At 44.2% G+C, this 26,163-nt stretch overlaps 1 protein-coding gene across 7 annotated transcripts in view; it reads left to right on the top strand.

The window, feature by feature from the left end:
* PAQR6 (progestin and adipoQ receptor family member 6) overlaps nucleotides 1–17,509 on the top strand; it is a 31,096-nt gene extending 13,587 nt beyond the window's left edge. For all 7 annotated transcript variants that reach the window (XM_032953448.2, XM_032953449.2, XM_032953443.2 and 4 more), the window contains 6 exons: nucleotides 55–182; nucleotides 1,762–1,967; nucleotides 5,324–5,450; nucleotides 7,439–7,535; nucleotides 9,703–9,847; nucleotides 11,166–17,509. In XM_032953448.2, the coding sequence (XP_032809339.2) occupies nucleotides 55–182; nucleotides 1,762–1,967; nucleotides 5,324–5,450; nucleotides 7,439–7,535; nucleotides 9,703–9,847; nucleotides 11,166–11,440 (978 nt within the window). In that variant the 3' untranslated portion in view covers nucleotides 11,441–17,509. The remainder of the gene's footprint in view (nucleotides 1–54; nucleotides 183–1,761; nucleotides 1,968–5,323; nucleotides 5,451–7,438; nucleotides 7,536–9,702; nucleotides 9,848–11,165) is intronic.
* Nucleotides 17,510–26,163: the final 8,654 nt, after the last annotated feature.

Here is a 26,163-nt window from a genome sequence, read left to right as displayed (position 1 = left end):
TTCAGATGTCTGCGTGTTAACTGGTGCACATTTTCTCATTGTTTATGTCCGCAGGCTTTTCAAGAAGATGGCATCATCTCTGGCTATAGATGCCCTAAAAGCTCTGCCTTTGACTGCATCCTGAGTCTCTTTCACCTCACAAATGAGACGCTCAACATCTGGACTCACTTCCTTCCTGCCTGGTGGGTTACCCAACCTTTTTTGACATCGTGACTTGCAGGAATCCATACTCTTTGGTTCTTTCGGTAAAGTGACGTAGGTGGAAATGAAATAAAACAAAAATCACTGGAAGGATGTTATCAACCAGGTAATGTCTTTAACTGGTTGTTGTTTGTTGTTGTTTCCATCGTACCTGACGGTTTATTCGCACATTTGTATCTGTTCTTCTCCAGCTTCCCACTTCTAGCCCCGCCCACTCCCCCCCCCCCCTCAGCCTCACGTCCTCTTCCCCTAGCGCTCACGCGGCCCTCCCCCTACCCCACGTCCCCCCCCCCTTCTCTCTCCCCCCGTGCCTCCTCCCCCCTCTCTTACCTATATAACCTCTTGCCACGGCAGCTCTCCCGGCGACTTCAGCGTTTTCTTGCTGTGGTTGTCCCACCTGATGAAGATTGCTTGTGTTGCGATCGAAATGTCGTGATTTGCTTAATTTTATTTCATTTCTACCTACGTGACTTTACCGAAAGAACCAAAGAGTATGCGTGACTTGCAGGGTTTGATATGCATTTTCTAAAATTATTATTGCACGCCTAAAAAATAAAAAAAAACAATCCTGAGTGGTCAGGTGACATATGCACTCTCATGGTAGCAGCTCTTGATTCACTCATTGGTCGTTTTTAATTGTACTTTTCTTGCAATTCTATTTTGTGGCTTTTCAAAACCTAATTCATCATGAAAGGCAAAGTCATCTATGCTCATCTGTCCATGCAAACCAGAGATATATAATTGAGTGCTGACAATTACTGCATTGATGTTTATGTTTTTTTATAGAATTCAAACACAGCCATAGCAAGGACACACACCCAATCACAACAATGCATTTCATTGATCATATGTTCAGGAAAAAGTTATAGTTTCTCAAATTAGATCTGTTGTTGGCAAAGATATGCACTTGATGTTGCAACTGGGACATCCAATTAATGGGGTTTCTACTCTTCAAGTCTCCAACTAGTAACCACAGAATGTCTGCAATTGTACAAAACAAAAGTCTGAGTTGGCCGGGTGGCTGAGAGTGCTGAATTTGCGGCTGTTGAGTTCCTGAATTTTAATCCATACAGTTGCTTGCGAATAAACCATGTGCGGTCAGTTGAAGGTCCCAGACCAGTCACCACTGACTAAATACAAAAACATATATGTAAACTTCTGTTCTGCATTTACTTTGGCTAAATTCCAGCTTTGTTCATTAAACAAATATATCAGTTTGATTAGCATCCCATGAACAATACTCTCTGTAAAGCAGTATGGGTGGGAAAGTGCTTGCAGCCTACTGTGTGGAACACAAGTCACTTGGTTGTATAAGAGATAGCTCTGTGGTATCCATTTTCACCTGCGGATCTCCGATACAAAGAGTTTTCTTACACTCCTCTGCAAGAGATCCGAATTGGAATCTCCATCTCGTGCGACGACGCAGGTCGCACAATCGGGATAAACATTGGGAGAAAATAAATGTAAAGTTAATCAAGTAACCCTGCAGGAAGGCAAGCGTTGCCCGTCTGCCACACTCGCGCGAACGCGAATTGACTCTGCGCGACCCGCTGTGCGCAGCTACTTCATGCGGCGGCTGCTGGGCTTCTCGCAGTCGCTCGACTTCCTGGGAGAGGCGTACACCTGGCCGCTGCTCGCCTACCTGTTCACATGCTGCCTCTACCTGCTGGCTTCCAGTCTGGCCCACACTTTCAGCACCATGTCCGTGCGCTCCCTGCACGTGTGCTTCTTCTTCGACTACGCCGCGCTCAGCCTCTACAGCCTAGGTCCGTGCGGGCTGCGCGCAGAAGCGTTTAAGGATTTGCATCGATACATCGTGTAGGGAAGGGACATACAAGTTTGACGTTTTCACCGGGACAATTATAAGGAACAATTGGATGGATGCAACTGGGAGGAGCATCTAATGCAGAGGTTTTGAGTAAACATCATGGACAGGGCTAAATGCAAGGGGTGGAGGGCCACGTTCGCAGATGCTTGTGAGAAAGGACACTGCAAGGAGAGAGAGCGAGAGAGGGTAGGGGATGCTGCCGTGCTCTCATGGGTCGCATACTGGACTTGCAAAACAACGTTCGCCGGTTCAACTCCATCTTCAACTCCATCTTCCGGCACGGCAGTTGAAACGATTGCGCGAGATTCTGGAATCCCCCACCCCACCACAATTCCGTCTCTGTCCACCCAGCAGTGTAAATGTGTGTGTGCCACATGAGCAGATTTGGCAGGGCGCGTTTGGTGGGTAAAGTACTCTCACCTCCGCCAAAACATCGGCCCGGTTCGAAGAGTAGGTCCTGACTCCAGCAGTGCCATTAGCAAAGTTATTGCAGGGCTGTAAGTTATTTTGACCCTATTTTTATTGAAAGTGTGCTTAAATGCACAAGCAACTCAAAAGCGCCTAAACATCACATCTCATCTCAGCCATTCCAATGCCGTGCTGTAGCTTAACCTCGGGGAACCCCCCCCCCTTCCCCAGTGGCAGCTGTCTCTGTGTTGTCCAGGTTGAACAAGCCTGCAAGCGGGCAATGGGATGTAGCCGGCAGGCAGTAATCATGATGAGCTTCTCAGTTCTGTGTGTGTCAAACGCTAACTATTTGCAATCATGAATGCATCCTTTCATCGATTTGAATGATTGGTGTGTTCGATTCTGATGCATTGCAAATCTGTCTGAAAGCACAACTGGGATGCGGCATGTTCATTCGTCACAGGGCATCCGCAACGATACCGTGGAATTGCACGTCATTGCATATGGATTGGCTATGATACATCGAATGTATACGCTGCATTAAGGTGATGCAGTAATGTGGTGCCTTGTCAAATATATATGACTTGCAAAGGATTCAGGGCAATTCAAATGACTGCATTTCAATAATATTGTCCCTGCTGACGGCGGTCAATTTGTTGTTCGTCTGGTTTGGGTGCATTTGACAAACGTGTAAACAGCCCGCGAATTGACCCGGGCAAGTCTGTCCTGGTGTAATGACACACGCGAGAGTGATGAAGTCGGTGCACTATCACGCCGGGTTCCAGCACCAAGCCGGAGTCGCAGCTCTATGACAAGCACATTAACCGTGGGATTAGTGCAGAGCAAATCCAAATAATTTGGAGTCATTTTTACAAACGCCTTGGCTTTTGCTTTTACTTCATTATCATCTGCCTTGGTGAATCCACTGCTGGGTGATGGACTCTCCAAACCGCTGCCGATTACCATTGCTCCGTCTCCGCGGTGGACGTCCACCGCGGAAGTGTTTTGCTCCGTCCACCTACTTGGCTGTAGAAATGTACTCACATTTTGAAGGCACGTCGATCGCACGCAATCATTTCATCGCACGGTAGGTGAATCAAATGGCTATTCTCGTTGCTCCACCACCGATGTGGGAATGAATACATGGCCCGTGAGAGCCACTGTACGCTTGTAAAAGTGCGAGTCTGAGGAGAGATCAAAACCCTGATGCTTGTGAGAAAGGACACTGATTAATGACTGCCCCGGGGCTTTTATAGGATGTCAGATACAGAGCCTTCCGTGCTGTGCTTGCTGGGTTCTTTTACGTTCCTCAGGTAACGAACTGGAAATGTTTCTGTCTTTGAAGTCGGTGTCTTTGTGTTGGTAGAAAGGATAATGTGTATCATGTGTGAGTGCAGTTCAGTACAGAAACGATTGCTTGTAGGTTTTATTTGTGTGAATCAACACGAACGCATGCGAGACATTAGAGAATGTGTTTCGTCAGCGTTGTCTGGAAGTGGTCTAGCAAGCTGAACACAATCCATGCTCTTGAAAAAACTTGCAACCGTATCGCTCGTAGATATGCGGTGTACGGTGTTATTTCCAGCAATAAATAAACTACAATGATCTTGGATGCATTCAACACAGTAGGTACTGAAACTTGTGTTTAAATTAATGTTTAAGACGTTATGAATTATACATTGTCCAAGTTAATGAGTGGTCATGATTCAGACGTGGAGCTGGTGTAAAAGGCAATGAGCACATGCCAAGTTTCGGAAGGTCACGACCTATAATGTGGGAACAGGCTGCCAACGTGGAGCTGACAGAAATTCTGCTTTCTCCCCAGTGTCCATAGGAATACTGCCACGGAATCGAAAAACCCTGGCTTTAAATTCTAATCTGGAAAGTAGGTGAAATATAAACAATGCAGCGATTGCACATTTGAAGCAATTGGCGGGACCCCGGGGTCCCATCACTGCCCCGGGGTGGGAAAAACCGCGTAGCGACACGAGTCTTGCTGCCTTACCGACAACAACAAAACTGGTGGTCAATCGATTGGCCTCGTCGAGAGCTACTCGGGGCACTAAGTTTCGTAAAAAGTTGAAAAATTACATAAACACGTTAAATTCACTGCCTGGGGGGCGGGCTCGCCTTGGCAAAGAAGCTGAGGATCGACGGCTGACTGGAGGGCGTCGTCGCCGCGCGCGACTGCGGCGGACGCCCCCCGGCCTTGCGTTTGGCCGGTGGGGTGGCGCCCATCGTGTTGATCGCCGCCTGCTGCTGCTGCTGCTGGCGCTTGTTGGCACGGCGAGTCTGGGCGGGCGGCGCGTTGCTGTCGGGATCACGAGTGGGCGGACTGGAAAATAATAATTATTGACCTGATTTTTGCGGGACCCCATGGGGTCCCGCCAAATGATTCATTTGATAAAGGTTATACACACATTGCGGTGGAACGGTGGTGCAGCGGGTTATCACACTGCGATGCGAACGCGGCCACTCGACTAGTTCAATTCCTGACCACGGTCAACATAAGTGGCGAGTAATATCCTTAACAGATCTGGGTCCTCCTCCCCTTACCAACCTGCACCAACCAATATGATTATAAGTATGGGTCACACAACCTCCACAACCAACACGTTACGGTACAGGGAGGCCTTCATTCAGCAGTAGATTAACAAATGTCTAATTTATTGTTAAACGTACAAACCTCACAATCGAGTTGGGCATAACGAGGCCACATTTTTGACACAGCACGACAAATTTCGCTCGGGAATAACCTTCAGCGCAGCTTGCATGTTTAAAATAAAAAAAAAAAACCCGTATATATTAAAACTTTTTTAGGCTGTCTGGAAAATAATGTCCCAAAGCAACTCACCTGCTGCTCCGTCTGCCCATCATCCTTTTCAGGCTCTGGTATTGCATATGCCGCGTACATATTCCCTGAGCAGTGGGTGCACGGCACCCTTCATGCGTACTTTGTACCCACGGCCGTAATGAACACCCTGCTCTGCACGTCGCTGGCATGCTACTCAAGGTATGCCAACCCCCCCCTGCCGTGCCAGCGTTCTGCGACTGCTTTGTGTAGCCCAACCAGAACGACGATTATTTTCTTGGGCATAATACATAAAAAAAACCCAGAGAGAATAATGATGATATAGTAATTACTGGATTATGTACAGACATAAAGGCCCGTGGATAAATTGAGCATGGTGGTTACAACAAAAAGTTTATAAGTATGGATTACATCTCTTCTGCTGTTTGCCCATTTATTTTCAGTGTTCAGCCACCAGATGGTGAGGATTTGAGGATGAATGTCAGTCCACGCTGCCCAATGGCCGTTTTTGTTTTAAATAAGCACATAATCCACTGACGTAGTCAGAGATATTCATCGTGATGAGCTGTGGCAGTTTTCCGGCACCGTAATTGAGAGCTGTGGATGCAGGGTGGAGCCCAATAGAAGAACAGAACCTTTGAGGGATTCATATTCTTTGGGTCTTTCGGTAAAGTCACGTTGATAGGTTAAAAGAAAATAACAAAAAACTTTTTCTTTGAACCTATCTACGTGACTTTACCGAAAGACCCAAAGAATATGAATCCCTGCAGCCACGAAAGCTTTAAATCTTAGAGGGATTCTCCTGAGATTTATTAAGGAAGTCCAGTGGTTTCCAGGAAGGGACAATCGCACAAATGAGTCCCCCTGGGTTTGTCCAACAATGTTCTTTGGACTGCCTGCGACTTGCTCTGGAAAAAAAATGTCACACCGGGTATTTAAAGTTCTGAGCTTTCTCGGTCGTCTCATCTCATAGAAGAGATGGTGCTGTAGACCAGAGCTTCGTCTCATCTCATAGAAGAGATGGTGCTGTAGACCAGAGCTTTGTCTCATCTCATAGAAGAGATGGTGCCGTACACCAGAGCTTCGTCTCATCTCATAGAAGAGATGGTGCTGTACACGAGAGCTTGTGAACGTTCCCTTAAAAATACATTTCCAAATCGGAGCCTCACTTTGAAAATGGTTGGTTTGACCTTTCAAAATCTTTTACCCTGTGACGGAAGAATGGTGTAGATGGCACAGCACATCCAAGATTACCCACTTTACGGAAACGCAATTGTTCCCGTATATTCCTTTAGATTATAGCCTAGCTCAGAGTGCCGGATAGTCACGACAGAGTGACGTACCAAGTGGCAGCTCTAATACAGTTCGCCCTGCACTGTTCATTTAAACGTACGGCTTTTAGCAGATGGCGCCGCACACCGTGAAATGTGTCTTTCGCTTGGCGTGTGCCATTTAGTGCATACTAATGCATGCAAATTGGGCCACTGCATTATCTACAAATTCAAGCTATATTCCGTTACGTATTCTCTTGTTCTGTCTTTGCTTGCGCGGACAGCTTTGGTAAGTTCTCACAATTGTATCCTATACAATATCATCAAGTGTCCCAAAGTTATTATCGTTAAAATATATATTTTGAAGTGCAAAAAAAACTGTGCTACCCATCCAGCTTGTGGTCCTGTGAGATTTACTCCTCCCACACCCCCAACCCGGGCAATTCCTTCCCAGACACAGCATGCATTATTTCAAGTTGGACACCGTTCACCTGTGCAGCAGTCTCACAGGTTCATATTTATCGCTGAGAGTTAATAGTAAACATGCCGTGTCAGGGAGATGTAAATGAGCGATTACGTTGAACTGAGCCTGAGCGCGTGTTGTTCGGCGTTTCTTCTCCTGTGTGCCTGCTGCTGTGAACAGAATTACAAATACGTTATTTTCATGAATCACCAGAGCGGAGTCTGACGTTTGTTTGTAAGGAGAGGAGTGTGATGTCTATTGTTAATAAAGGCTGGCACCAGGACCTTGGCACACTGTCAAACCAGTTGATAAATTTGTGCCATTCTGCTTGTGAGACAATTAAATATATCATTGTGCTTTAATATGTGAGATATGTCAGAATAAAAAAACACATCAAGAATGTTTATGGATGAAATAAACGGCATTACTAATATGTGATTCTCTTTTCTTTCCAGGTTCACGGAACTTGATCAACCGCATTTTAGCAAACTTCTTCGCATTTTAGCTTTCTTCTGCCCATATCTCTTCGACAACATTCCATTGTTTTACAGGGTAGGTGATGGCATTACTAATATATGCAGCAGGTACACACATATTGCTGTGTTCGTCATTCTCGCATTCTGCACTGCAGAGCAGACTGTGGATACACTCGCAGAGATAAATTTTGCCAACACGTCCATCGCATCACGAAGTTCAAATGGAGGGACGTTAATGAGACACACTGCAGAGTGGATATACCAGGAAATGTCCATGGTTTTAACTCCTCTCCCCTCTCCAAAAAACAACCACTCCACTTGCGACAAAACTTGTACATGACTATTCCCTAATCTTATCACAGGAAACTGGACATGGGAAGATAGTTTGCAGAGGTATTTAAAACCCCAAACAATCCACTGCTGAATTAAAGTCTCCCTCACAGCATGCGAGTCATACTTGACCACGCGGGTCAGTACAGGTTTGTAAAAATGGGGCCCAGGACTGTTTCAGATATCACTAGCCACTAATGCCACAGCCGGAAATCAATCTCAGGATGTCAAGTTGAAAGCTGCACCACCGCCCCAACATTAGGATTAGCACGTTGAACAATTTGTCCATGGTTTCTTGACCTACATCAAAGTTCATCGGTCATACATAGCTTGACATCAGTACTCTATCTAGGTCTCCAATTCCTTTCTACCATCATCATAATTATCATCTACCATGATCCACTCCTGGATGAACCACTCCCTAAGTTGTACCTCTTTCGCACGGTCTTGCACTTCAACAATTCATCTAGCTCGCACACGTATGGATTTACTCGCTCCATCTCCACGGTGGGCCCTCCTCAGGGACGCGTTCCATCCTTTGGCTGGCACTTCACTGTTCGTCTCGACCAACGGCCTTGCCCAAGCCCACTTATTTTCACGGTCGATATAATGTCTCTAACCTGCACCTATTCTCTACTCCGTGTGTTCCTCTTCTATCTGTGCTAATCCAAGCATACACCTCTCCATGAATATTTGCACACTTTTCAGATTGTTCCATTATATTCGCCAATGTCTGTGTTTCTGATCTGTATGTCAGGAGAAAAACACATTAATTATATTTTCTTGAATGTATGATACATAGCACTTAAGTATTTGGACAGGCTCACTCACAAAGGATGCTGCTCAATGTGGATTTAATACAATCGAAACAATCAAAATGTGGGAGTTTTCTTGACCATATTTCACCACACTGGTCAGTGCGGGTTGGTGAAGGCACGGAGCCCAAGACGGTTTCAGAAAAAAAAACCCCTCTTATTTGGCATAAACATCTTGATATATAGAAAACTGCAGAGCTTGGGCGTTTGTTGGCACCAGCTCACTGCCTGACTGCCCACCAGAATGTCTGTGGTTGCTCAGCAATTGTGACATGCAATTTGCATTAACAACTGTGCAAAACTAAAACCGTCCATTATATTGTTTAGAACAGCACTATCTGACCCCCCACCCCCCTTCTCTTTCCTCCCCTTTGGCGATGTGTTGTAGCCCTTACCACCTTTCTCCACCGTGTTGGCTGCTCTGACTTACTTGAATGTGTGAATAAACGATTTTTTTATTATACCACTGTTGTTAGCCTAGGTCAGGAATTTAACCGAAGCTGACAGGTTCGTAGTGCAGTGCACGAAACCACTGTGCCACTACTCTCCCGAAATGTAATGCATTGATCACCTTCATCCACACACTGATCCTCACAAAAGTCCACTAATTCAATCAAACCGTAGGGCACAATCGCACATTTGTAGCAAACGAACAAAGTGTTGAGCATCATTAGACCTCTTTTGCCAGTACCAAAATGTGATAATAGGAGTTTTTCCCCTTTTATCTGGCAACAAAACTGAAACCTTTTTTACAAGGATTCATGTTACTGCATTAACCACAATACCTGCAGTAAAAATGCAAACAAAAAACACACTATGATAATATGATGCATTGTCCTTGAAACTGATTGGTCCACACCAAGGGACGGCTTTCTTTTGAGCCTCGACCCAATTGGTGCTCGACCAGATGACGCCAAAAGGCGTACGCCAGTTTTGTTGCCAGAAAAAAGGGGGAAAAAAACCCCTATTATTACAAAGTGTTGAGCGTCGTATCGCGGAAATGAACATTGTGCCGTGACGCTTGACGACGCGGCCGCCTGAGCGAGCGGTGCGGTTGCGCGTGCGTGCGTGTCGCCGCTGCTGCTGCTGCTGCTGCAGGTGCTCCTCTGCTCGGGCGAAGGATGCTCTCAAAACGAGACCTTCCCGTGGCACTACGCGCACATCCTGCTCGCTGTGCTCACCGCGTGCCTCTTCTCCATGCACCTCCCCGAGCGTCTTCTCCCTGGGCGCTTCGACTATGTCGGTGTGTACGTGCCGAGAACGCTTTCCGCCCTCGAAGGGGCTCGTCCAACACGCGTTAACGCCGCCAGCCAGATCTGTCTGCCTTCGTGAGACTAGTTTAACACGTAGGCTTTCGCGACCAATATTATTCATAATAAAGGTTTTTGGGTTAGATCGCGTTTATTTATAAATGTGTCGTAACCCTCCACCACCCGACACGGCCAATCAGCAAAAAAAGTGTCACGTTGACAAAAGACAAATAATTCACTACTTCAGCCCACCGGTGTGTTGAAGAGTTAATCCACATTTACAGTTTGAGTACGACGTTTCGCTGGTAAATACTTCCAGCATCATCGGGCAATTCGCCAGAATGGTAAAGTCCTCGCTTGCTCTATATAAAACCGGGAGCAAGCGAGGGCTTTACCATTCTGGCGAATTGCCCGATGATGCTGGAAGTATTTACCAGCGAAACGTCGTACTCAAACTGTAAATGTGGATTAACTCTTCAACACACCGGTGGGCTGAAGTAGTGAATTATTTGTCTTTTGTCAACGTGACACTTTTTTTGCTGATTGGCCGTGTCGGGTGGTGGAGGGTTACGACACATTTATAAATAAACGCGATCTAACCCAAAAACCTTTATTATGAATTCGTGAGACTAGACGGTGTGTAAATTCGGTCGTTGCCCGGAATTACTGGCTGATTGCACCATCGGTGAGAATAGGTTTTCCCATTTTTTTCTGGCAGCAAAACAGGTGTTAAGATGTTAGAACACATGTCTGCATTAACCACAATACTTGTGGTCAGAATGCAAACAAAAAACATACTATATGCATTGTCTTTGAAACTGATTGGTCCACACCAGAGACAGCTTTCCTTTGAGCCTCGTCTTAAATGGTGTTAGACCAGAGGACGCCAGAGGCCTCTACTGGAGCTGCCTCCACTTCAGGCCCTTCTGCCAACAGTGGCAGGGCAGGACCTTAATTATGTACCCATGCTTTCCACGTTGTGCTATGAGATAAAGAATCCATGAGGAACTCTTAGAGCAGTGCGATGCCACTTTAAGAGAATCGTCCATGGTAACCTCATTGATAACCCACATCTTTACATTTTGCCTGATGCCAACAATAATCTGTAAATGACAATAAAAAAAACATCATGCCAGTGAATAGGTCGGAAAGCCACGCGTTTCAAACTACAAGTCTCAAAAAGGTTGAAAAAGCACTTGGCCTTTGTGCGTTATGCAAAAACCATCAGCAGTTCCTGTCTTGTTGTGAGGTTCTCGTTTTATTTTCATTGTGGTCCTCTTGTCCCCCCCCCCGCCTCGCCCCCGCTTGCAGGCCACAGCCACCAGCTGTTCCACGTGAGCGCGGTGCTGGGCACCCACGTGCAGCTGGAGGCGGTGGCGGCCGATATGGGGCTGCGGCGTGCGTGGCTCCTGACCAACGTGGGACCCGAGGCCTCCTACTTCACACAGTCCATGGCGGCTCTGGGCCTGGCCGTGGGCCTGAACCTCGGCCTCATCGCAGCCTTTTCGCTGGCCATGTGGCGGACGGCCGACACGAACGCCCCTCACCTCGAGGACTCCAACCACAACAAGCTCAAGGAGCATTAGGGGCCCTGGGTGAGCCCTGGTTCAAGTTTTTTTCCTTGTGGAAAGTCTGCCAGTGATCCTGGCCCAGTTACGGCGGTGTTTCCATATTCGCCAGATTGTACGACGCTTGGCAAAGTAAGACGTAATCGTCAGACGCGCACACACACTTGCCAGGATACGCCCCCAACTTTTGCCTTAATAAACGGGGGAAGAATATGTCTTATTATGCGGAGAATATGGTAATTGTGTGGGAGCTCGATTTCGGAGAATAGTAAAAGATACAATTTTTTTTAACCTTTTTTCATAATTGGACGAATTTTCAACGGGGTTATGTCTAATAATACACTGAATATTTTTAGTTTTTATGCTCTATATATCAGTAATAAATTATATATGTTTTATATTCAATAATTGAGCAAAATATTTTAGACTTTTAAAGTCAAACATCTCAAGCTGTAGCACAGAGCTAACCATATGGTATTTTATAACAGTGAAGAAAAATAATGTCAGTCTAAGTTTGTCTCTCATTTTGATTAGTATTTGTTTAATGAAACGTGGCATTTGAAGTTGTTTCCTTGTTTGGAAATGTGTTTACCTAATTGGTATTTGAAATACCGCAGTGTATAAATAATACTCGACGAACATACACCAAGTATTCATAATAAAGGTTTTTGGGTTAGATCGCGTTATTTATAATTGTGTCGTAACCCTCCACCACCCGACACGGCCAAACAGTAAAAAAATGTGTCACGTTGACGAAAGACAAATAGTTCACTACTTTAGCCCACCGGTGTGTTGAAGAGTGAATCAACATCATTTAAAATTTGAGTACGACGTTTTGCTGGTAATTACATCCAGCATCATCGGGCAATTCGCCAGAAGGAACAGCCTGTGAAAGTAAAACAGTTGCGATGGATAGCACTTAAAATGTTGATACTATTTTCAGTATCAGTTCTATGTTGTGTTTGTGGGTTGTACCATGCGTTTGGCGTGTTATCCGACGTTTCACCCTACGTGCTGGAGCAGATTGCACATGGCATTATCCGAAAACACAACAGAGAGAGATATATATACAGCTAAAAAAACCCCGCAAAAAATCCCTCCGTACTGTGTAGTGGCATTTAAGAAAAAATTCTGAGTGATTACTTGCTCAAATAAGCATTGAGGTAGTGCTAATATATTGTTTACAGCTCTGAGCCAGTGGTGGAAATTCCTTATACCGATGGCAGGGGCGAGTCTGCCCGTAGAAATTCCACTGTTGCCTTCCCCACAAGGTGGTACATATGTTACCCTACCCAAGAGGGGTGATGGGCTGAGTCAACCCCCGAACGGAATTTTAACTCGAAAACTTCCGATTGCAATCAATTTGTTCTACCACCGTGCCTATCTGGCGATACACAATTTCTGAAATTGCAATGAGGAATGTTTCCTTTTAAATACGTACAATTATTTAAATTGAGCACAGGTGAATGCTCAATGGAGAGCGTGTTTATTTACCACCACGGTCACCGGAGTAGCTACGGTCTGTATGGGACAGTTGGGGTATGGTTTCTGAATGAGATGTTGTAGACTCGGACGCAAGGTAATGTTAGGCTTGTTTAAAAGCCCAATCTTTACGTAACAATCATGTGGTGACACGAGTGCACTGATGTTAGGTTCGAGTCCACATATTAAATATTTCCTTCTGAAAACATTCACTTCCCGGTTGTGTGCCTGTCAGTTTTTTTTAGTTGAAACAAAGTTAAAGCATCAAATATTGTTGTAATGTACTACCGAACTGATAGGCGTATATATTTTTTTACTGAAAGATAACTTAAAAAAAACACGCAAGTGCGCATAACGGCTTATAGCCTTCCGGCTTTGGAACGCACTCATTGGCATTATGTACTGTTCTTGAAAAAAAAAAACCTCTTCTCTGTCTGAGACTGTAATGTTTTTTTTTATTACATATAATATACTCCACGGAACAAATGTACAAGCCTTCAGTTGTTGTAAAATAATGGTATTCTATCTACCCACCTTACATTTCTTGTTTATTGCAAATATGTCAAGTGCCTTCGTATTGGGTATTTCAGCGACGATTCTGCAGTTATGACAACCCACGTGACGATGTCGCTGTTGTCATTGCTGCTGCTGTTTTGAATCCACCCAGATTTGCGTGTCTCGTTTGGAGTGGATTCAAATTTGGTTAACTGAAAATAATAATTTTTTATTAGTCCGGAGGCAGTGCCAGATATTAAATCATGGTTTGGTGTGTATGCGTTCGTTCATTTAAAATCCCCCACTCCATGAAACACTTTAAGAAGAATATAACTCAAAATTTAAATTAATTACACACTGCTGCAGCCCGAGATAATTACGTTGGTTGCACTTAAATTTCATAGTTTCGTATGCACTTTTGAGATGGCTCAGCAACCGTGATATTGAATCTAGCGCTGACCGAGTGTTCTCACGCACTTAGCTGTGGAACAGCGTCAACCAATTTGGCATTAAGGGATGCATTAGGGTTGTCACCATGTCCTAGGTTTTCCCAGGATCGACCTCTTGAGGTCGCTGCTGCCCTGAGAAATCTGCAAGTCATTACAAGTTCCCATTTTGCATAATAATGCACTGCTCAAGGCAATACATTTGCGTGTCGTTCTGCCCTCCTATAATCTTCATAGATATTCTTCCCATGATATGTCCTGTTTTTTTTTTAAACCTCAGAGGTCGCAACCCAAGAAAAAAATTTAAACTGATTCTTATGCTCATGACAGGTGCATTGAACTATTATTTATGATGTATGTTTTTTGCTATGATATCGCATTTAGGCCGACAAAGAAGACAAATGAAATGAGAAACAATAGAAAAGATAATTGAATTGCAATGCCGAATCGTGACAATGTATCGAATCAATGGGGATTGGAGAGGAAAGGTGGAGGCGGGGTGAATATTTACATGCAGAATACTGATAGCCACAATGATCCACTGGGGCAGTTTTAGGGCAATTGTTGCCACCAATGGTCTCAGTAGCTGCAACATTTTTCTGTTTACAGATGCTGCAACATTTTCTAAACTGTAAAACAAAACAGTTGCCCGAATCTCGGCATCTCATCGATGCTTTAACCGGTGAGAAACTTGGATGGCAACTTTGAATCGGGTCACATAGTGTGTGCTCTGGCAACTAACGTTATGTGCTCATCATGTGTCAGTTTTAAAACGCATTCTGCTTCTATTGGCTTGGTTACCTCCATTGTTGTTGTGAGTTTTCTTAGTTGCTCATGGTGAACAAGTCACTGGTGACAATTGCCAGAAATAATTGCCCCCCCCCCACTGTATTAATTTTAATTAATAATGTGAGCAGTTAAAGGGAAATCGTGACAAATATTTTCAAGTAGTGTTCGGCATAGGCTTACATCAAGCCATTATGTTACAAATTAAGCCATACAAATAACCCACAATACTTTTGCAGTACCATTTTTTAAGCCTTTTATTACATTACAGTATATTATATGATGGAAATAGCAAGTTTTTTTTTAATGACAGTATATACAAAACTTCAACCAGTAGCCTATGACAGGCTCACTGTAGATAGGTTTGGTGTATGTAATATTGATCGCCATGCAGATATAATTACAATGTAATACAGTTTTGATAGCAAATCTCATTACTTGACATCTCATGACATCAACCAGCCTTGATATTAAATACTCTGTGTGTGGGCCAGGTGTACCTACAATGGATGACGATGCAGCTAAAATGGCCTTTCAAGTATTAGATGGGACCAGGTACCATTTAATTAACCCGTTTATATTATGACAATGTTCATTAGTGAGTAATGGTTACAGGGAGCTGATTGTGTGTGATCTTTGGGTAAATATGGGATGCAGACTGTTTTCTCGTGACGATAACCACTGTAATTGTTGCTGCACATCGAACCAACGAGAACTGCATTTTAATGTGGTGCTGGCAGTAGAAATCGGTTTCAGATTGAACATCTTTGGATTCTTAAGGACAACTTGACATATTTTTGGGACGTTCAGATCATTGACATTACTAACTTAGATTTTTTTTTTTAAATCGTGCTAACAAAAGTAATGTCATAGGTGCCATGTGACACCATTTCTCGTGGGAAAAGCACAGAAGTAACATCATGAAAGTGACGTCTCTTCCAGCGGTGTCGTACTCTTTGGTTCTTCGGTAAAGTCATGTAGTCATGTTTTTGGCTCATTTTCGACGTACATTTTAAAAAAATCTTCACTCAATTTTCATACCTTTTTGAATTAATCTGAAAGTGGGAACGCATAGCTTGCCATAGCATGTTAACCTGGAGACTGCGTTCAAGGAAACCAGTGCGGACTGGTTGTGGCATGCCGTGAAAGCAAGTTATTGGGAAGCATGCTCAGATTTTAATTGTATGTGCTTTGTTTCATTATGAATGTCATGTTTATCGTAAAAGATGAACAGTCTCACTTTCAAAGAACGTTTATAATTTATGGGTTCTGATGTATTGTTGCTTTTCTTAACAATGGACTTTGCAATTTATGTTGTGTTCTCGAGCAGACTGCCAGCGTTTTGAGTGTTCTGTGTCAGTGCCTGATATGTACCGTATATGCTCAGTTTTGCATTGAAATGTATTGTTTCAAAATGCCATCAATTTGATAATGCAATCAAGAGTGAAACGTGTATAATCACAGTGCGTCACATGCTCCACTTGATGCACATCTGAAAGGTTTCAGAAAGCGATGCCTCTTAAATCCACCACGAAAAGGCTAAATCGTTCTGCACATCGATCCTGCCACCCAGGGTCACGAAAGCACGAGTCCTCGCCACCAACCAACAACGGTGGCACCTGTCCGTCTTTAACAATCTCCTTCATGAAAAAAAACTGTTACCCGCTGCACGAGTCTGATGATTGTTAAACACGTACTTTTTTGAGGTAGAGTGCCGAGTCAAATCCATACTCTTTGGTTATTTCGGTAAAGTCACGTAGGTATAAAATAAAATAAATCACCACGCAAGTGGTCCGTACACTTGCGTTGCGCCCGAAACGTCGTGATTTATTTTATTTTATACCTAAGTGACTTTACCGAAAGAACCAAAGAGTATTGATTTCCTGCAGTCACGAAAGCATCACATCAATATTGAGTCAAATCAAGTTAAGAGGCGTTACGTATGTATCCCACTCTCCGAATCGCTGATGTGCACGCGGTGTGTAACGAGTTATTTTATATTTGAATTGAGATTTCTAAACATGCGCAGGCGATTGGGTGGAGGATCGCAAGGGTCGGGGATTTGGGAGAACCTGCCAAAGTTGAATATTTGTAACCGGACTCGATCAGTGTTTAAATCGGGTTCATCTACCGCGCAGTAGCGGGTAGGGCTGTCACAGGGTAGAAAGTGGGGACAGGGTTTCCAATGTCGGGATTTTTAAGGACAATGTGTGGTTTGTTCCCCCCCCCCCCCTCGGACGATCGACACCAGTGTTTAGTTTAACACGGCTTCGTGTGGACAACAGTGACGGTCGCGCAGGAAAAGAGTGGACACGAGAAGTGACGCATCTTGCCGTGACGTCATGTTCCACGTAGATCCGAAAAGAAAACACATTTCGTGCAATTCTAAATGTCCTATTTTGTCTCTAATTTCTGCGGATTGTTTTTATTAGTCCGATAATCGAGAATCTCCCCTCCCCCCCCCAACTCGGAAGGAGCGGCGACACAGCCAGCTTTGGCCATGATCAACCGTGGACCAACAACTGCTTATGATCGAAATGTAATTGGATATTAAACAAAGGTGCTTTGGCTCGCTTCATGCAGGTTTTTGTTGTTATTAAACGTGTCGACGCGGCACGCGAGGATGAATGAGTGATACAGCCTGTGTCACTACAAATGCCATTGCGTGCAGTATCCCCGACCTGTTGTGCAGTCGAGCTCGGGTTGCGGTGGCGATGATGCTAGGTGCTGCCTGTCAACGTCGACCACCACCTGTGATGATGTTGTTGCGCCTTCACAGGGGGGGGGGGGGGGCTCGCTTTCCCCGTAATGTTTTTGATTTTAAACACTGGCGCGCGCGAATGGAACACGTACAAAAATAAAGCATTGTTGTAATGAATGAACTGACCTCCAGTCGTTTATCACTTGACCGCCGAAGTTTTAGTTCAACCTGCGCGTTATTTCCACCATGAGTATGCAAACATCGGCGTGGATTAGTGGTTCCTCCAGTGGGTGTACGGTCACGGTGGCTAGGAGATGTTAACTACCTCGCCTGGTATACAGGAGGTCGTAGGTTGGATCCCGACCCTGACGCTTGCTGTATATTTAGAGTTTGCGTGTCTCTCATCATCATCACGGTGGCTAGGAGATGTTAACTACCTCGCCTGGTATACAGGAGGTCGTAGGTTGGATCCCGACCCTGACGCTTGCTGTATATTTAGAGTTTGCGTGTCTCTCATCATCACGGTGGCTAGGATATGTTAACTACCTCGCCTGGTATACAGGAGGTCGTAGGTTCGATCCCGACCCTGACGCCTGCACTATATATTTGGGATTTGCGTGTCCCTGTCCCCGTGGTCGTGTGGATTTCTCCGGATCCTCCGGGTTTTCCCTCCACATCTAGAGACGTGCGTTTAGACCAGGGGTGGGGAACCTTTTTTCTGCCAAGGGCCATTTGGATATTTATTCGCGGGCCATACAAAATAATCAACCTAAAAATTAGCCTGTTATATTTGGTCAAACATTTAATTAACTCGCCCCTAATGTGATGGCTGTAACTGCTTCTCTTTGGCGAGGCGTGTGATGATGTTTAACTGGTATTGATGATGTTGCTACTCGCAACTGCTTTTCCAGGTTTTGCCCCTAGATTTATTGAATTTCGAGTCCCGCCTGCGGTTGCCTTGGCAGGGCCATACCAAATAATTTCGCGGGCCGGACGTTCCCCACCCCTGGTTTAGAGCATTTGGCTGCTTTACGTTTCCACAAGATAAGCCACGTTCGTCGAGCTATTATTTGTGACCAGGTCGCTTCTAAAAATAGTTTGAGAGATATATATAGCTCAGTGGGCCATACCTGGTAAAATAAAATACAAACATAGTATGCGCGCGCTGTACGATTAAACCATCCTCCATGTTTTGATTCCCGGCTAACATCAGTGGCGAGTTTCATCTGAACTGGCTTTGAGCCTTTCACCTCCTCCCCCACCAGCCCCAGCCACTTCACCGACACGCACTGACTTAGCGTGGTGAATGCGGCACGGTAGAAATCCCCCCCCACCCCCCCGGTCACCGACGCGGCGTGGAGAATGGAGGCCTGCGATCCAGAAGTGGGTTCACAGGGGCACTGCAAATGACGCAAACGTGGCATCTCGGCGTGGTTACGTGTCAACATGTGCGTGTGCTCTCCAAACTCGGAACAAAGAAGCACTCGCCGCCACCTTAGTTAATAACACCTCCTTGCCAGAATACGCACGACGATGCCATTTGATGTGTAGATGAGCCATTACCGTACCCTAAAAGTCAGCCTTTTTATTATTATTTACGCACTTTTATAACTCTGTTGTCGTAACCTCAAATCTTGTAACTCAATTTTAACCCACTTCCCAATGTCGTATCGACTGCAAACGTGGTGCACTTACGTCATACTTATTATAATACTATATTCTATCATAAAAAAACAATATTTTTTTAAACATTATTTTTTATATGTTGCGGCTTGGGTCTTATTGTCCACGCTCAACTCACGTTGGCTTTAATTGGCCAAGGGCCCCTTACGTTATGGCAAGCTTCGGGGCCACTTCCTGGAGTCGTGGAGTTCTTCCCATTGCTCGTACGGTACATTTCATTAAAGCGTGTTTTTAAAAACGTTTATTTTAATATTACCTATTTACATATACTGTACTGTAATTTGTAAGACCGTGTTACGACCGTGGCGAGTTTATGTTTGTGCTGCACTCACTGCCAGCGGTTAGCGCTTTCACTTTGTGTGTGATCTGTGAATATTGGTTGTAAACAAGTCTAAAGTTGTGATCTTAATAGGGGGCCCCATAAAGAATTCGACATGCTGAGACATGAATGGTGATATTAGTTTAAATATTGTAAATTGATTCTGCACACGAAGTGTTGATCTCGGTAGTAATGTCAATTTAGAATGCGTTTCACTTTAGCCAGGATTCGTCTCGTCTACGACCACCTGTGGAATATTAATCAAGCCTTAGTCGGCATTTCACGTGCAGTCTTTCTCTTAGTCTAGTCAACTAAAGCAGCAAAACATTAATTGCATTTTTAGTTATTAATAGAGGGGGTCCTTGCCTTTAAATATCTGGCAGTTCACGTGCAGTACTGGTTCAAGCAAGGCTGATAGAAATGTGTGCACTCCCAGAATGACCGTGTGTGGTTGATGGGATGTTTGGAATAAAATCACTTTGCGATGTATTTATTTTGTTAGTTATTAAATGCAACATCATTGGTAAATCATCTTGGGTTACTGCTTACAACCCAAGATGTTTATTGAATATCTTGAACGTAATTCGTTGAAAAATGCACCGTACTTAAAGAACGCTCCGATTTGGGAGAAGCGAATGTGTGGCATCTTACTGACCTCTAGTGGCAATGTGATGTTGGCTCTTAACCGTTTGAACAAATGGATTTATCAAGGTTGTAGTGCATACAAAAACACGATGTGTTAGCATTTCGTCAAATATGTATATGCCCGTGCTAATATTAATAATGAAATGGCATTATTGAAACATCCGCTAAATCTTATTTTAATTGAAGCGCAATGCCATGGGAAACATGGACACTATTGCATCGCTATCAACCCATACGGTGTATCCCTATTCTTGTACAGGGAAATTCAGTTTTCAGGTCCATACGGCGTACAGCCGTTTCAATACGGGCAACATCTTGTTGTCTATCTGTGTTTCTCCCTTGTGATGGGACTTTGTACGATGAACGTTCAGATTTATAAGGGGCACGGGGTGACCAATAAGGTCTGAATTGGTCTGTATTAAGGTAGGGCACTGATACGGGGTTGACAGGTCTGCTGTTGAAGATGTGGAAGTGCAAGGGTGCGCAGACCCAATGAATATGGAACGTTGGTCCAACGTTGGCCCAACGTTGGCATGCTTACTGGGCAGTAGCGTGGAAAGGCACGTGCGGTGGATTACACTGACAAAGAAGAAGAGGAACACGTGGATTAGAGAACACAGCATGACGACGTCATGTTGACCTTGAAAAAAAAGTTATATAAAGAAGGGCTATTGCACAAAACGTTGACCTTTATATATTTCCATTAGTAGGCTACAGTGTTATTGATGAATGTGTTGAGGTTGTTGTTGTGTACTCTGCTTGTTGCAACACTGCCAACGCAGCCGCATCACCACCACCACCGGCAAAGCTTTGTTGAGATAAGTGAGTGGTCAGCTTGTGCAGGATTACACGCAACGAGAATGGGTGACATCAGGACAAGCGAGCGAGGGTAGCGGCGGAGTGGCAGCCAACGGGGCACAAAATCGCGTCCGAGGAGGGAGACCTCCATCGCTGAGATGGAGCAATGAGATCAGCATATTGCCCGGTGCTGAATGGGAGATGGCAACGACTTTGGGAGGCCTTCGTTCAGCGGTGGATTGATGAGGGCCGATTGATGATGATGATGATGGTGACCTCTAGTAGAGATATTTCAAACGCTGTACTGCACTGTGCTGTGTTTGTAACTATCGTATGCACGGGATGGGATGTGTAAATTTTTTATTATTATTATGTGGACGGAAAGATACGTAAAGCAGGCGTATTGTCTACCTGCTTAATTGAGTTGTTACTTATATTATCCACAACGCGCCAATGGGCACGTTTGTGCATTCTAGTTTGCGTCGAACTTGGACTCACATCTAATGTAAGAGGTTCCGTCACGATAAACAGCTTTCAGATCATCAGCATTTCCGAGCAAGCATTGACTACGGATGAGACGCTTATTGTCAAAGGCGGTGAAGAATTGGCTTGTGTATGGAATTACGAACTCCCAGGAAGCCTTGTGGCTGACATGCGTATACAGCTGTACGTGTCTGATTTCATACACAGGTACAGATGTTGTCAGGGAGGGATTTATTGTCCGCTTTTTTAGCTTCTGATGTCCTTGTTCGGGTTAGTTCACAACTGCTAGTCGAATTTTGATTTAAAGCTTTCGTGACTGCAGTAATTCATATTCTTAGTTCTTTCGGTAAAGTCACGTTGAAGGGAAACAACAAAATACTAAAATATATATAAAACAATAAAAATTCTCACGACGTTTCGACCATAACTATATATGGTCGAAACGTCGTGAGAATTTATATATATATGTATATATATTTATATATATTTTATTATTTTGTTGTTTCCCTTAAACGTGACTTTACCGAAAGAACTAAGTATATAACTGCTAGTCGCTTGCCGGCCACTAGGGGCGCTGTGCTGGCGTTTTCACGATTGTACGCTGCCCCCAAAGCAGGGCTGGACGGGAAACCAACCAACATAAGTAGGGAGATACTTTTTTTCTTCCAAATTCGGTAAAAAAAAAGAAACCCCCCCACTAATATTTCAAGAGCCGCAATGCACTGTGGTGAATACGCGATGGCGGGGTCCTTCATAAATAACGGCCACGAAGCGGCCCTTAAAGAGCCGCGTGCAGCTCCGAACGCGCGGGTCACCGACCCCCTGGCTCCAAAGCAAAAGGGAACAATGATTGATGAGTCCGGTGATTTGAGCTTAGGTCCGTCTAGGTGGTGGCACACGAGCTTTGTGGTCTTGTGGCTCGGTTGGGGGGTCTTCTCGCGGGTGCTTGATTTGTTTCCAGCTTACTCGGAGGAGGGCGTTGCCTGCTGTGGTGCCATGGTCAGCAAAATTGACTTGAAATGGTCAGGTCCCAGCGGTACAAATGGGTTCACCACAGTCGGTCGTGGTAAAGTGTGGGTTATCCCACCTCTTCTAAGACGTCTGTCCCGCGTGGAAGAGTAGGCCAAATGCCCCGTAGTGAGGCTCTCTAGAGCTCCATCTAGTGGAGGCGAGTCAGCCAGCAGTGGCGTGGGCAAGAAATTTGAGGGCTGCACAATTATATTTTTTTACCTTTCTATATATATAAACAATTATAATATCAAATGTCGGTGCATGGTATCATTGTTACAAAATAGTTAGTGTATATATTTTAGCATTCTGCCCAGTATTAGTTGTAAAGCATGTAGAGTATTTGTAAATACATTTTGATCCAAATTATGATTTTGCATGCTGCATTCATCTGGATCAATGGAAATTCCTGTATGAGCGGTCCTAGAAAAAGTTCACGATAATTTGGCCGTTATTCTTAGTGGGGTTTTTTTCTTTCATTTAACGGATAAAATCCATGGAAAGCAATAATTTACAGACCTTCACAGACAGTTATTACTCGAGTTTATCAAAAGAAACAACACTGTTCAATGGTTTTATAATAATAACCGTACATTTTCAGCCCTTTGTCAATCACTGCTGACTTAAGGCCTTCCCACACCTCGTGCCAGTCGTCGGGGTTGATTGACCAAACTTCACCATGCTCATCAGTGTGGTTTCATGAAGGTTGTGGGGGCGTCACGTGAATGGTTAAGATATAAGTCAGTTGCTGATTTGAAAAAGCAAGTTGACAGTTAAGAATATCCAAAAACGGAGTCAATAACCTGTACTTATCTGAAATATGCTTATTGCTTATACAAGTACATTCCAAATAGTTGATATGAAATGTGACGAACAAAAATAGTCTAAAAAATAAAAAGTCCATGAAATATTGATGTCCCCCCTTTGGCTGTTGTTCTGTTAGAGTATATAGCGTATGAGCTCAGGACGCTGGGACTTTAAAAGTTTACACTTTATAAATTAATTCGAAGAGACAGTGTGTCTCGTTACATTACATTGCTTAGAACGGTCCTACACTCTGCTGGAATGGGATGGCTATCAAAGAATGAAATGTATACGGCTGAAAGAGTGGACGTGCAGGAATTTCACACACGTCCAACGCCGTTTTGGGGCATTTAATTAAATGCCTGAGTGCTTAGCATTGAACCAGAATGCCAATACACTTTTAGAAGCATGAACAAACGTGATATTTGCAATGCAAAAACATAAACTTTACTTAACCATCTCTTTAAGTGTCAAAGTTTGAATTTTGTCTGCTGATACGCAAAGCTTGTGCTGCGTGCGATTAAATATTTACATGGCCCTTTTAATCCGGGCCACATCGGTTCAATTCTTCGTCTCTTTTGACATTTTTCAGACTGCCACGGTAGATGAACGAATGTGAGCACATTTTTCCGATATTTTTTTTCTTCTTATATTGTTGTAATGCTTTGTTTTATACACCTCGCACACTCCAGAGTTCACTCGTGCATCCACTTTGCTATTTGTGTGTTTGAGCAACGCAACAAGATGAAAGCCAGCACAACATGCTGGATTATGTCCTAGCGCACACTGGTCAGATGACAGGGCCCCCCTAATCCGATCCTGTTGCACATGCTCACTAAAAGAAGCTTAACATAAGCCTGTGAGGAGCTTTGGCTCTAGATTATTAATATTTGCCTTTAATCTGTTCTAACAAGCTGAGCAAAACATAAATTTTCGTCGCAGGGTATGCACATTTGGCAAGAGTGTTTGGGTCTATTTATGCCGCCGTGCGATTATTATGTCACTTCTCTCCGCACGTGCTTTTTATTTATTTGATTAACATTTTCACTGGTGGATTTTTTTTCATATATAGAGTTTTTAATGCATTATATGTGTAATGTTTAATTTATGAAACCCACATAACGTGCACAGCATATTTCACGTTCAGTACGTGTGGGTGTAACCGCAGATGAATATTTTTTTAAATAAAGTAATTGCTTTCCGTAAACAAAGGCCTGCTTCATTCTGAGCTTAACGCTTAAAGCCACAATGATTGAACAAGCAAATCACATGTGCAGCTTTTCGCCCATTGCTCTATGCACAGTCGCGCACATTAATTGAATTGAGTTTTCTTTGCACAAATAAATCCATGGGTCTTCATGGAGCCTCAAACCATCCGTGAAATGTCCACTTCGATCTACAGGCAGCCTGTTTTTTTTTAGCAGTGGCCGCAGTAGAATATACAGCAGGTGGCAGCCCTGTACCATGGACTTCGCGCATGCTCGTGACCACACAATACACAATGATGCGTGTGCATTCAGGATGTTAATAATCTTGATCGTTATGGTCATGATTGCCATAATGATCACGATGAGTATCGGTAACTGTATTGTGTATCAATTGCATAGCGTAGCTCTTTAGTTAATAATGGTTACGGTGCATGCGAACGGAACTGTAGAGTGCAATCATATACCACTTTGTTGCGTGTTCAACTATTAGAGCTGCCATTTGATATTGCCCGTAATTACATTTGTAAAACATTGCATATTTACATGCACTATTTAATCCAATTATGTTTTTATTCCTTGTGTACTATGAAATGTAATATCTGCTGCGGCTGTATGTGGGGGTTTTTTTTCCCCGTACGCGCACACGTGCTCTATAGTGTATAATCACTTTGGTAAAACATTCAAATGTAATACGGAATGAAAAGGGGATTTAATTTTTTTTTGTAAAAACTTGTTATTTATTCATTACATCGTACAGCGTTTGCAAACTTGACGACGTGCTGGAGCTAAACACAGTTGTCAGTTTTTTTTTTTTACGTGTGGTGCTATGGCATGCTCCCTGGGTCGCTTGATGTGACATCCAATGACCTTTCAAAGTACAAGTCGGCAACGTTCTCTCCGGTGGGGCAGCTCCATACCCGAGACTCATTTTTCCATCTGGTGTACTTGTCAGAAATCACGGTCTCACCTGTCAAACATCCGGCAAAGGGGGCCGGCCGATGCTTTGAACAAAAAAAAAACTTTCTGGCCAGAGCTAACACTGGCACCTAAAAAAGAAAGAAAATGAACAGGGCCCCGCTGACAGGCCCTGTCAAATGGAGCTTCGCTGGAAATTCCTCTCCAGCCCTTGCTCTTGCGCCGCTTGACAATGGAGGGCAGTTGGTGCCAGCACCACTTAAGGGCTCTCGCGCTTGAGGGCTTGCGTCCGCAAAAAGTCAAGGTCAGTGGCAGCAGGGAGCCGAGTGTCTCAACGGGGAACGGCTCCGTGACAGCGCCAGGGCCCCACCCACACCCCCCTGTGCGTGCGTGCCGCTGCTTCCAAAGAGCGGCTGCTCGTGGCTCGGTGCTTGCCCTTAGTTGTTGTGTCATGGCAGGAAGTGCTTGCTCTAAAATATTTTGGCTATTTAGAAAAATGCCGGGTTGTTAAAGTGTCTACTTGAATAATGCTGCGAAGAGACTCGTGGATTACGGGGAAGTTTGTTTAACTCTCTGTTGATAGAAAACACACACACATTTAAAGGTTAATTCTGTTTTCTGGCGGATTTATTAAACTAAACAACTTATTTTTATTTCATCAGGTAAGGTCCACTGAGCGATACAGTATAGCTGTTTTTTCTGAAGCGACCTGGCCACAGATCGCTCAACGAAGTGACTCATGTGGACATTTTTTGCAGCCAAATACTCTCAAGAGTGAAAGGAATTTCCTTAAGTAACCAAAATAATTTTGAGCACGAACTTAAATAAAATGCTTGTTTATTCTTCTCGCTTCTCAGCTGCCATGTGCATATTCATGCGCCGTGTGCGTGCAAGCACGCACGTGTTTACGTACTGCGCCATTTGCATGAGAGCGTTGGTGCAATATTAAGTCTCGTTTTGGCAGGCCC

This window comes from Petromyzon marinus, chromosome 13 (assembly GCF_048934315.1).
Source record: "Petromyzon marinus isolate PM22_M1 ecotype Great Lakes invasive population chromosome 13, UKy_Petmar_22M1.pri1.0, whole genome shotgun sequence".
Classification (NCBI taxonomy): Eukaryota; Metazoa; Chordata; class Hyperoartia; order Petromyzontiformes; family Petromyzontidae; genus Petromyzon; species Petromyzon marinus.
The sequence above is the reverse complement of the archived record's forward strand: the minus strand, read 5'-3'. Positions and strand labels throughout refer to the sequence as shown.